Source organism: Balaenoptera acutorostrata, chromosome 2 (genome assembly GCF_949987535.1).
Source record: "Balaenoptera acutorostrata chromosome 2, mBalAcu1.1, whole genome shotgun sequence".
In the NCBI taxonomy this organism is placed as follows: Eukaryota; Metazoa; Chordata; class Mammalia; order Artiodactyla; family Balaenopteridae; genus Balaenoptera; species Balaenoptera acutorostrata.
The window spans coordinates 173,387,333-173,399,115 of record NC_080065.1 but is presented as its reverse complement, the minus strand read 5'-3'; the positions used below and the strand labels follow the sequence as shown (position 1 = coordinate 173,399,115).

At 57.5% G+C, this 11,783-nt stretch overlaps 1 protein-coding gene across 1 annotated transcript; it reads right to left on the bottom strand.

Annotated features, from left to right (window-relative positions):
- Positions 1-4,946: 4,946 nt before the first annotated feature.
- Positions 4,947-6,818, bottom strand: JUND (JunD proto-oncogene, AP-1 transcription factor subunit). Its single transcript, XM_057541743.1, has one exon. It carries the CDS (start codon positions 6,663-6,665, stop codon positions 5,622-5,624), a length of 1,044 nt encoding a protein of 347 aa, XP_057397726.1. The 5' UTR covers positions 6,666-6,818; the 3' UTR covers positions 4,947-5,621.
- Between the last annotated feature and the right edge of the window lie 4,965 nt (positions 6,819-11,783).

Genomic DNA, 11,783 nt, shown 5'->3' with positions numbered 1-11,783 from the left:
ACAGCGTGTCTTTTTTTCTTTTCTTTTTTTAAAAATCTATTTATTTATTCGGCTGCGCCGGGTCTTAGTTGCGGCATGCAGGCTCTTACTTGCGGCATGCAGGATCTAGTTCCCTGACCAGGGATCGAACCCAGGCCCCCTGCATTGGGAGCGCGGAGTCTTAACCACTGGACCACCAGGAAAGTACCAACATACTGTGTCTTACTTCTTTATATCGTTTCGTATTTGCCTCCCCCGTTAGACTCTGAGCTGCCCACCAGGGAGGACCCTTTGTTTACCCTTGTCCCAGTGTCTAGAACAGTACACATAGTATGTGCTCAAGAGATATTTATGGATAAATGGAAGGATGAAAGGAAGGATAAATAAATGGATGGATCGATGGATGGATGGATGAATGTGGCCCAGGATTCAGAACTTGGTGACGGCCGCTTCAGGTTCCAAATTGGTCCATCCCAGGTTCTGAGGTTTTCTCAACCACATGGCTCAGCCCTTTCGATAAACTCAATCAGAATAAGGAGACAAAGGAAGGACAGAGCGAGAGAAACAGGATGGCAGGAAATGAAAAGAAGGAATAGGAGCCGCGGACACATAAGCTCAGTGACCAGCTAGGCGATTTTGAGTAAACCCCTCTGAGCCTTCCAAATGTGTCACATGAGCTAAGACCACTTTCCCAGCTTCCCAAGAAGACATGATAGGCTCTCCAGGCTGGGCCCCCAAGGCAGACAAACCCACCATCAGGCCTCTGGGGGCCCCTAGCACCCCTGCTGTGAGAGGTTGTGGAGCTGTTCCACCTCTCAAAGCAGTCTGGAGGGCCCAGGAGGACTCTGAAGGCACTAGGGGCCAGGGGAGAATGACCAGGTCTCCACGTACTACCCCCCCACCAAACCTGCCACCAGCCTCACTCACCTGCCCTTGAAGCTGAACCCACCAGCCCGACGGCTGGCCTTGGGGCACTGGTGCCACAGTGGCTTTGTGACTCACAGCCAGGTTCTGGCCAATCCTATCTCCTGGGGGGAGGGGGTATTAGAAGGCTGACTCAGTGGGGTGGGGGAGGGGCAGGACCCAGGTCAGGGTCAGGGTTGAGGGCATGGTGATTGCTACATCTTGCCTGCCCATCCTGAGTAGAAAGTTAGGGCTCTGAGCACAGAGGGGACCCCAAAATCTCCCCCTCCATGTGCCTGGAGATGGCCTCAGTCTCATCCCTTGGGTCTTTGCTGAGCACTTACTTTGTGCTGGGACCTGATCTGGACCTGGGGACACAAACAACTCAGATAATCTAGGGGTGTGAAACTGTTACGAGGGAACCAAAGCGAGGGTGGGATGGGCTGAGCCCCACAGAGAGAGAAAAAGAGTTGGCTGGGGGTGTGCTGTGGGAAGGGCATCCCAGGTGGCCAGCAGAGCATGTGCAAAGGCCCTGTGGTGGGAACAAGCTGGGCATGTTTAGGGAACATGGAGGAGGCTAAAGTCATTGCAGGGAGGGAGAAGAGGGCAGGGAGGGTGACGGTATAGGTAGGGCTTCAGAGAGGACTATAGGAGTTTGGGTTTTGTTGAGAAGGTGAGGGGTAAGCCAGGCTCTTGTGCTCTGACTTACATCCTAAAGGGCCTAGAGTGTCTGGCTTTGAGGATGGGGACTCCTTAGGGTAGTGCCAGGCCCAGGGCCCCTTGGGATCTTCCCACTGCCTGGCAAAAGTGGGCACTGACCCTGAGCCACAGGCCTGGAAGGGGAAGTGAGGCCACCATCCCCGGTCACCTCCTGGGGCTGGGCCAAGGTCTGGTGTGAATCACTGCTGGCTGGGCCACGGCTGACACACACTTTGGCCTCAGCTCAGCAGTGTCGTGCCAAAGCCACACAGCCTGGCCCAGAGGCCTCTGCCTGGCCTCCCTGGGGAGCCACTGGGGGGCATCAGAACAAGAGGCCAACAGGGACGCCCAGCCTCCCTCTGCAAAGATCCCGTCTTCTCCACACTGTGGGTGTGGCTTTGGGCAAAACCAGGGATATGGGAGTTGGACAAGACTTATGTCCTTCATTTCAGCAGTGACCAGGACAGTTCCCATCCATGACCTGAGTGAGCCAAACACAAATCCAGGGTGATCAGGGCAATAATAGTGGAAGCACAGAGCACTGATGGAGCCCAATAAGGGCATCTGCAGCAGAGCTTGAGAGGTGAAGTTCAGCTGGGCGGCTGAGGGAAGAGGTGTATCAGGCTTGCAGCTGTGCAAAGGTCCCGAGGCCAGAAGGAAGGGAAATAGTTCGGGTGGGGAGCTGCCTGGAAAGAGACACTGACCTGCCCAGGGCCAGGTGCAGTCAAGGCCTTTTTTCCAGAAAAGCGGCAAGTAGGGGCCAGATCTATGGTTTCCAAAAAGCCCTTCAGGTCACATGCTAATGAAAAGACAGGGCCTCCACCTAGCCCCAAGGCTCCTTTTAGGCAGGTAAAAGGCTTGGGTTTGAGCCCCTGTGCTGCCATTTAGCAGGATCTTTGTCCCTGGTTCTTAGCACACAGCTCCTAAAACTTTTGTAAACTCCGGAGTGGTAAGTGTCTTTTGTATGCTAATGAGATAATCGGTGGCCAGGCCAAGCTTAGATAGCTTCAAGATGGGGGCTGGTCTCCAAAAAGACCAAGGCATGATTAGAGGGTTGTAACTTTCAGCCGCACCTCCCAGACCTCCTGGGAGGGGAGACAGGCTGGATATTGAGTTAATCACCAAACGCCAGTGATTTCATCAATCCTGCATAAGCATTGGTGAACTCATGGGGTGCTGGGAAGATGAGGTGCCCAGAGAGGTCATGGAAGTTCCTCGCCCTTCCCCCATTTGCCCTTCCCCCATACCTTGCCCTAAGCATCTCTTCCATCTGGTTGTCCCTAAGTTGTATTCTTTAAAATAAACTGGAAAGAGTGAGTCAAGTGCTTTCCTGGTCTCTGTGAGCGGTTCTAGCAAATTATTGAACCTAAGGAGGGGTTGATGGGAACCCTCGGGTTTATAGCCGGTCTTTAAGAAGTACAGGTGGCGGGGGGGAATTCCCGCGGAGTGGTTAAGACTCAGCACTTTCACTGCAGGAGTCACGGGTTCGATCCCTGCTGGGGGAACTAATCCCTGCATGCCCATGCCGCCCAGGGCCAAAAATAAATAATTTTTTTAATAAAAAGAAGCACAGGTGGCAACCTGGGACCTGTGATTGGCGTCTGAAGTGGGGCAGTCTTGAACTCTTCACCTGTGTGGTCCGTGCTAACTCCAAGCAGAGAGTGTCAGAATTGAATTGTAGGATACCCAGCAGGTGTCTGCAGTTGGAGAACTGGTTAGTGTGGGGAAAAAAAAAACCCACTCATTTGGTGTCGGAAGTGCTGTGAGTAAAAACATTTCAGGGGGTATCCGGTAGATCTCGTAACCTCCCTGGGCCTCCCCTTCTCTATAGGTTGGGGGCTGCACAGTGTACGCCTCGCCTGAATTCTATTTCACTGCTTTTCATCTCCCAAGCACTTCCAACTTCTGACCTGAGATATGTTACCTGGACACGGGAAACATATCCTTTTCACAGCACAGTAGGTAAAGGCCAGAACGGGGAGGGAACTTGGCTGAGGTTACAGAGGCAAATTGGGCAAATTGGCACCCAAGTTGGGACTCAAGTCTCCTGAAGAGTGAAGCTCTGATCCCCAAGCATGGTTCTTGGTCTCCTCTGTGTGGACACCCCAAACTCAGCATCAGCCCTCTTTTCACTTCAAACCCCTCTCCTGAAACATCTGCCTGAAGGTGGTACCAAAGAGAGGTCACATAGTTAAAAAAAACAAACCCCAAAGCAGCCCTTGAAGCCTTGAAAGGTGGGCAGCCAGGGTGATCCGGAGGAAGAGGGAACTTGTATGTGGTGAAGCCCCACTCTTTCGATGGCTGAGGGACTGTGGGCACAAGGCGTTTCTTCTCTGCACCTCTCTGCACCTCAGTTTCCTCATCTGTAAAACAGGCATGATTTGCCCACCTTCCCTATCAGGGTTGGGTACACAATTGGAGTTCAAAGCTCACTTGCCCTCTTTCCCTGTGTCCTTGTCCACCAATGCTCATGGTCCCTCGGGCCCGAAGTGAGGCAGAAGCCCAAGGTCCAGGGTCTTTTGCCCCCACAGTAGCAAAGGCCAAAGCAGGCAGGGGAAGAGGGTAACCTGGCAGTCAAGGCTGTGGAAGTGAGAAACCCAAGGTGCAAATGTCCCTGCACGGTCTCCTAAAAAAGGCTGTGTGACCTGAAGCCTGTCACTCAACCTCTCTGAACCTTAGTTTCTTCAAAATGGGAGAATACGATGTTGGGGGATGGGTGTTTCAGACAGTACTTGAAAAATCCTGGATTCCAAGTCAGTGGTCCCACAGAACCTAACCACACCTCCAGTCCCGGAGGCAGACTGCCTGGGTCAGATCCTACCTGTGCCAACCTTCCTTCTGTTCCTGAGACTCACGTATCATCCGACAAACGATAATACAAGCTTACATTGAGCACCACCTGTAAGCCAAGAACTGCTCTGTAAACGAACTGTCAATCCTCACAACTTTATAGGACAAGTTTACCATTGCTCTGCCTATTTTACAGACAGGCAAACAGAAGCCTGGAAAGTTAGTTTCTGCCTTTTCCTCCCTGCCTCGGGCTGAAGTTGTCCCCCTTCCCTCCCGCAGTCCCTCCTCCGCAAAGGGGAGACAAAGGGGACACCCGCGGGCTGGCTAGTTCCAAACTCAGGTTGGAAACCCCAATGTCCCCCGCCCAACCCGGAGATGAGTCGGCCCCGCGCCCAGGCGCTCCTAGATGGCGCTCGCTGAGCGCCAGATGTGCAGGTTCTTCCCGGACGCCGACTCCCTCCTCTGAGCAGGGGCCGAGGGAGGAGGCGAAGGAGGCAGGAGGGGACGGGGACCGGGCCAGGCCCCGCCCACCTCGTCAGGCCCCGGCCGGAGAAGAAGGAGGCGAAGAGCCGAGCTGGCGTAACGAGACTTTACTGAAAACAGAACACCGGGCGAACCAAGGATTACAAACAGGAATGTGGACTCGTAGCAAAACGAAACAAAAAAACAAACAGAAGAAAAAGGGCGGGAGGAGGGGGGCGTCGGAGGGATGGAAGGGGAAGGGAAGCGAGAGCGAGGAAAGGGAAGGAGGGAGTTTTTTTTTTCTTCTTCCCATTTCTTTAAAAAACCCACACAAGAAAACACACACACACACAACCAACGTTTGTTCCCGAGTAGAAACATAAATAGGGCAGAATCGAACACTCTGTTCTTCTCTCTTCCAAAGTCAAAAAAAAAAAAAAGTAAAATAAGAGAAAACGCAGGGCTTGAGGCTGCGCCCCCTCGGAGCCTCCTTCGGCGGCGGTGTGTACAAAGGGGCGGCCAGGACGCGCGGGTTTGTGCAACACTGGGTGGCCGCGCGCCCGGGACAGAGGCAGCGCGAGGGCGGGGGAGGTGGGGGTCATGCGCTCGCCCCCCGGCAGCAGGGGGTCCAGCTTGTCAAGTCTGAGGCGCCCTCTCCGACTCCTGGCACCCTCAAGGGGGGGATCCCGGGGCCGCGCCCTCTGCGAGTCCGGGGCGCCCACGCCCCCCCCCAACCACGCGAGCCCGCCTCTCTGGGAGGAGGCCGCGCATGCGCACCGCACGCGAGCTCAGTACGCGGGCACCTGGTGCTGGGGCAGCAGCTGGCAGCCGCTGTTGACGTGGCTGAGGACCTTCTGCTTGAGCTGCGCCACCTGCTCGCGCAGCAGGCTCGCCGTGGACGCCAGCTCCGTGTTTTGACTCTTGAGCGTCTTCACTTTCTCCTCGAGGCGCGAGATGCGCTCCAGCTTGCGCTTGCGGCACTTGGAGGCAGCGATGCGGTTGCGCAGCCGCTTGCGCTCCGCCTTAATGCGCTCCTGCGTGTCCATGTCGATGGGCGACAGCGGCGGGCTCTCGCCGAAGCTCGGCACGTCGGGCACCGTCTGCGGCTCATCCTTGAGCGCGGCCAGGCGCGGAGGCCCCAGCGCGCCTGGGGGTGGCGGCGGCGGGAAGGGCACGGGTTCCGCGGCGAAGGCGACCGTCGCAGCACCCCCCGCACCCCCGGTACCGCCCGCGTAGCTGCTTAGGTTCGCGTAGACGGGCGCCTCGGGCGTGGCCGCTGCCGGGGCCAGCTCGCTGGGAGGCGCGGCGCCCGCAGCCATGCCAGAGGGTCCCCCGGCGGCGGCGGCGGCGGCAGCGGAGGCCGCGCCCGCGCCCAGCTGGTTTTGCTTGTGTAAGTCCTCTAGGGCCTTGACGAAGCCCTCGGCGAACTCCTGCTCCTCGCTGGCCGCCACCTTGGGGTAGAGGAACTGCGTGCTTGTCGGCGTGGTGGTGACCAGCCCATTGGACTGGATGATAAGGCGCTCGAGCTCAGGCGAAGCGAGCTTGAGCAGCCCCAGGTCGGGCGAGGCAAGCAGACCGTCTTGGGGCGCCGCGCCAGGGGCGCCGTCGGTGCGCAGGGGGGCTGGGGGCGGCGCGGCCGCGGGCTTGAGCGCTGCCGCCACCTGCTCGCTCAAGCTCAGCGTCAGCGCGTCCTTCTTCATCATGCTGCCGGCCGCCGCCGTCGGGGGCGCCCCGGGAAACAGACGACCCGGGGACGCGAAGCTGCCGTCACTACCACTGCCGCCGCCGCCCAGGCCGCTCAGCGCCTCATCGCCGTAGAAGGGTGTTTCCATCCTCCGCCTCCCCCGCCGCGCTGGTCCGGGGGGGGAGGAGTGGCCGCGGCCGCCCGGGGGGCCCGCGCCCCCCCGTCCGCTCGGCCCTACTCCCGCCGCGGCCGCTGCGCCCGGCCCTCCGCTGGCGGCGGCTCCTGAGCCGCGCGTCCCGCGCGCCCCCTTATAGCCTCGGCCGGGCGCGATGAGCTCACTGTCCCTGCTCGCCATTGGGCACGAGTGACGTCGCTCATTTGCATGGTGGGGCGGGGCCAAGTCACTGACGCCCCCCTCAACCCCCACCGACTGCCGTTGTCCGGGTGACGCGCGGTAAACGGCACAACAGCGCGTTGCCTTATGGGTTGACGTCATGGGGGCGAGCAGCGCGCCCGGCCCGGTCACTCCGCCCCAGGAGTGCTGTGTACGACCAATGCCCCCAGCGCCGCCTCCCGCCAAGGCACGTTCCGGGTGGCGTGATGGGCCCGGCCACCCGGCGCCCGCCCGCCCCGCGGCCCGGCCCCGCCCCGCGTCCGCGCGTGGGGCCCCGGCCGGGCGGGGCGGTGCCGACCTCCGGAGACCGGAGGGGGATGGGGCTCCGGATGGATAAATAACTCCCTGTCGCCGCCCGCTCGCACTGTGCCGACTGTGCCTTCCTTAGCGCACCTCTGCCTAGGCTTTGTGCGGGCCTGAGGGAGCTGTGCCGGGTGGCTCGCCGGAGGTGTGGGCCAGATCTGTCTCCACGTCACCCCCGCCCCCGCCCCAGTCCCCGGTGGTGTGTTTGCCCCAGGAAGATGGGGGAGGGGAGAGGAGGTTTCAGCCAGAAGTTGCTGGAAATGCTTTGATCCTGCTACTCTTCACTGGGTGGGGTCTAAAGCGCGGGAGTCCGACTTCCTGACTTTACAGACGGGAAATTAAGGCTCTGCGAGGTGGAGTGACCTGCCCTCGGGGCCAGAGCTGTGACCAGGTCTGAGCTCTTATCCATCTGGTAGAACCCAGGCGTCCGTGCCCCTGGGCAGCCGCCTACGTTTTATCTCTGCGTCTGCCAGGGCCTCCTGTGGGTACCCCAGTGACTCCCGGACTGGGTTGTTAAGGCAGGAATTCCAGCTGGTAATTATTACCTGTTTATTACTATTATCATGACTGTCAGATCAGGCTTAATGGGCCTCCATAAAGGCTGGCTGGCGATGGGATATGAGGGAGGTGGGAGGGATCCTTCCCCACACTCCCAAGAGATCCTCGGGACATCTGGATCTTGACCTACAGCCCCTGCACAGAACCCCTCCATGGCTCTCACCACACTCAGGATGGCGCCCAGTCCATAAGCAGTTGGTGGAGGCCCCATACGCTCCTTTGCTCCTTCGGGTGACCCCCTCTAACCTATCACCCTCAACCTCTCTGAGCTTTGTCTTCCCAACTCATTGCTGCCTCATCGATAGGTGCTATGCCCTCAGCCTGGTGATCCCTACCCCCCCCCCCCATGCTTACACTTGTCCTCAGAGAGGCCCCTCCCACTCACCTTGTTTCCGTTATATTCTCAGAACCATCCAGAATGATGGGATGGACCATAAGTCCCAGGAGGGCAGGGACCTTGTCTATCTTGAGCCTGATGGGTCCCCAGCTTCCTGCATGGGGCCTAGCATCCAATAGCCAGCGTTAAAGAACACTGGCTGGTGGGGTTGCTGTGGCAGTTTCTGGCCTCAGTTTGTCTGATTGGCCTATGGACATGAGCACCTGTTCTTCTATGTCCCTTCCTCACCTGGCCTTGCCCCTAACTGGGCTGTGGAGCAAGAAGGCCATGAGGGAGGTTGTCATCACGAGCAAGAAGCCTGGCCTGGCTGGCAGATGGTTGGGGGTATGGGTTTGTGTCTACATACACACAAATGTCTGTTTGTGCCCACATGTGCCTGTGTGTGTTCATGCGTGGGTCAGTGTACCCAAATGTGTTCACACATGGGAGTGGGTGTCTGTGCCCGTGTGGATCCGTGCATATGGATCTATGTACCTGTGTGTGTGTGTGTGTAGATGTATGTGTCTGTGTTTCCAGGAATGTGGGTCTCTGTGCCCTCCAGACCTGTCCTCTTGGGTACCAGCCTGGGCAAAGGGACCCCTAAATGGAGCGAATGCAGCCCCCAGCCTGTAACCAGCCCTGCCCTAGGACCCTTCTCTGGGCCTGTGCAGTGGGGCTAAACTGAAGGAGATGGGATCATGCTTCTCCCCAAGGCAGGAGGGTGAGTGGGTGGCCTAGGGAGGCTCCACCCTGACCTTGGGCCTTGACTTTGATAGGTAGGGATGGTCTGGTAAGCTGTGGGCAGGGCCAGCTTGAGCTGAGAGGTCACCCAACAGACAGGCTTTGGGAAATGGAGGCACAGGAAGGCCAAGGCATGTTACCTCTCTGAGTGTGTTTACTGCTTATGAAAATGGAGCAAATAATCCACCTACTTCATGGAGTATTGTGACTTTTATTGGAAGTATTTGAACAAATAGTAAGGGCTCAATAAATGTTCTCTATAATAATTGTTTTACTTTATTATCATTTGGCCAAACTTAACTGCAGTTCTTTGGAGTACCCTCAGCCTGGAGTGCCCTTCCTTAGCCTCCTGGCAAACTCCTACTCATCCTTCAAAACCCACCTCCAGTACTCCCTCCTCTAAGAAGTCTTCCTTAACCATGCCTCCAGCGACTCCCCTAAACCCTTCCATCTGACTAAGCCCTGTCCACTCTGTGTTTGATTCTCTCTGCCCCAGGAGGGTCCTTGGAGCTAGGTGGGGAAGACCTGTCTTGGCCTCTAAGTGTGGGGAGCTGCCCTTGGCAGCCTCTGCCATCCTTACTCTCCAATATCTACCCGCCTCAGGCTCCTCTGCTGTGCACTTGCTGTTCCCTGTGACCCAGTGCCCTTCCCCATCCTCTCATTCCTCCCTCTGGGACACTCCAGTCCTGCTCCTCCATTTGGACCAGCGCTGACCCCACAGAGCTGGGGGGCAGCTGTGTCCAGCTTTAGTACTCCCAGACAGGGGGCTTCTCAGGCAGGTCAAGGGGGGCCTGAAATCCATCAACAGTCCCATGCAGTGAACTAGGGAAAACTCCCATTCATTCATTCATTCCACATACAATGATTGAGCACCTACTGTGAGCCTAGTGATGGGGACTCACATGGGTGACGCAAACACCAGCAACCTCTCAGACACACAGTGTGAAGGAGGAACCTGACAAGCACAGCTTCAAGGAAAATAAATGGTACCTCCTTCATGGAGGATGAAGGGGGTAGTGTTTTAGAGTTGGGTACTCTGGGAGGGTCATCCCAAGAGGTGATGTTGAATACAGGAGGAGCTGGAGCAAATCATGAGATAATTCATTTGAGGGCAGTGTCCCAGTGAGAACAGCAAGTGCAAAGGCCCAGGGGCAGAACCTGCTGGCCACATCGATGGAGGGTAGAGAGGCAAGTGGGGCTGGATTCACTGAGCCAAGGGGAGCCAGAGCGAGAGAAGGAAGGCAAGGGGGGCCGTGGAGGTACCTCCCCTGAAACCTAGGTGGTATTTGTCTCAAGGGCAGCAGAAGTGGCGGATAGGATTGAGGGACCAGAGGGTAACAGGGCTAGGTCGGGACTCTTCATTTTCGCCTTTACTCTCCCTGCAGCTTCTTAAGTCTTGGGACATTATCCCACTTCCCAGAGCAGCGTCCAGAGAGGGCGCGCGACCTGCCCTGGGTCACACAGCCAAGGCCTCAGCCCCATTCCCACCCCAGCCTTCCAAATGGAGGCTGAACATAACGCCCCCTCGCCGGCGTTCAAATCTCCGCAGCTCTGCCCTCTCCCCAGCGCGAAGAGATTTGCTTTCTTGTTTAAAGCAACCTGCAATTCGATTTAATATTTAGTCTTTATTTGAAGCTCCAGAGACCTAAAATCTACTTAATAAAACGGAAAGCCCCAAAGAAAAAGAGTTAAGCAGGAAGCCCAAGGGAGTGAAGCGGAGGGGTCCTGGGGCAGAGGCTCTTGCCAAGGATGGTCCCGGTGTGCTCAGAGCACCGCGGAGCCGGATGGGGCTTCTGCGGACAGTCCCCCGGCGCTTAGGACCCAAGGTCTAGTGGGGGTGGAACTTGCGGAGACCGTCCCCGGGTGGCAGAACCCTGCGGGTGGGCCGGGGGAAGGGCGCCGGGCTCGGGCTGGGGGCGCTTCTGGCCCCGGCGCATTCCTGAGGATCGGGTTACTGGCGCAGGCGGCGGCCCCTCCCCTCTTGTCCCGCCTCCGCCCTCGCCTGGAGCAGGAACCGCCCTCCTCCCTCTTCCAGTGCAGGTGTTTGTCAGGCCGCTGGGAGAGGACTCAGCCCCTGCCCTATGGCTCTTTCCAGTCTCACAAGACCATTTTACCGACGAGGAAGCTGATGCGCCGGCAGCCCCCTTCAGCACCAGATGGACACCGGGCAGAGCCTGCTTTATGACCGGTGGCCCTGTTGACTCTTTCCCGAGGTTGTGGTGTCCCGAGGCTCCCGCAGGCTCAGAAGAGTCACTAGATCCCATACTTGTTGATCGATTGAATGAGTCCAGAAGGGCTATGGGACAAGAAAATAACTTCTTTTGCTACCCTGAGCTCCACCCCCCAGGACAGGCAGGACTCCTGCACTCATCCAGTGCACTTTTTTTTTTTTTAAATTTTATTTATTTATTTATTTATTTTTTGGCTGTGTTGAGTCTTCGTTTCTGTGCGAGGGCTTTCTCTAGTTGCGGCAAGCGGGGGCCACTCTTCATCGCGGTGTGCGGGCCTTTCACTGTTGCGGCCTCTCTTGTTGCGGGGCACAGGCTCCAGACGCACAGGCTCAGTAGTTGTGGCTCACGGGCCCAGCTGCTCTGCGGCATGTGGGATCCTCCCAGACCAGGGCTCGAACCCGTGTCCCCTGCATCGGCAGGCAGACTCTCAACCACTGCGCCACCAGGGAAGCCCCAGTGCACGTTTTATGTACACTTGCTGTATGCCCAGACCCAGGTTAGGCCTTTTCACAGGCCGACGTTGGGGAACCAGAAGATTTGGGGGTCAGAGGGTGGTGAGCTCGATTTCACAAGACCAGCTTCAGAAGCTGATTTGTTTTTGTTTTTTGCTTTTGGTCAAGTGCAAGCACCATCATTCATCCATTCTACCACCCTCTATTGAAC

Coding starts and splice junctions, on each gene's coding strand:
- JUND (XM_057541743.1), bottom strand. CDS start 6,665: ATGGAAACACCCTTCTACGGCGATGAGGCGCTGAGCGGCCTGGGCGGC.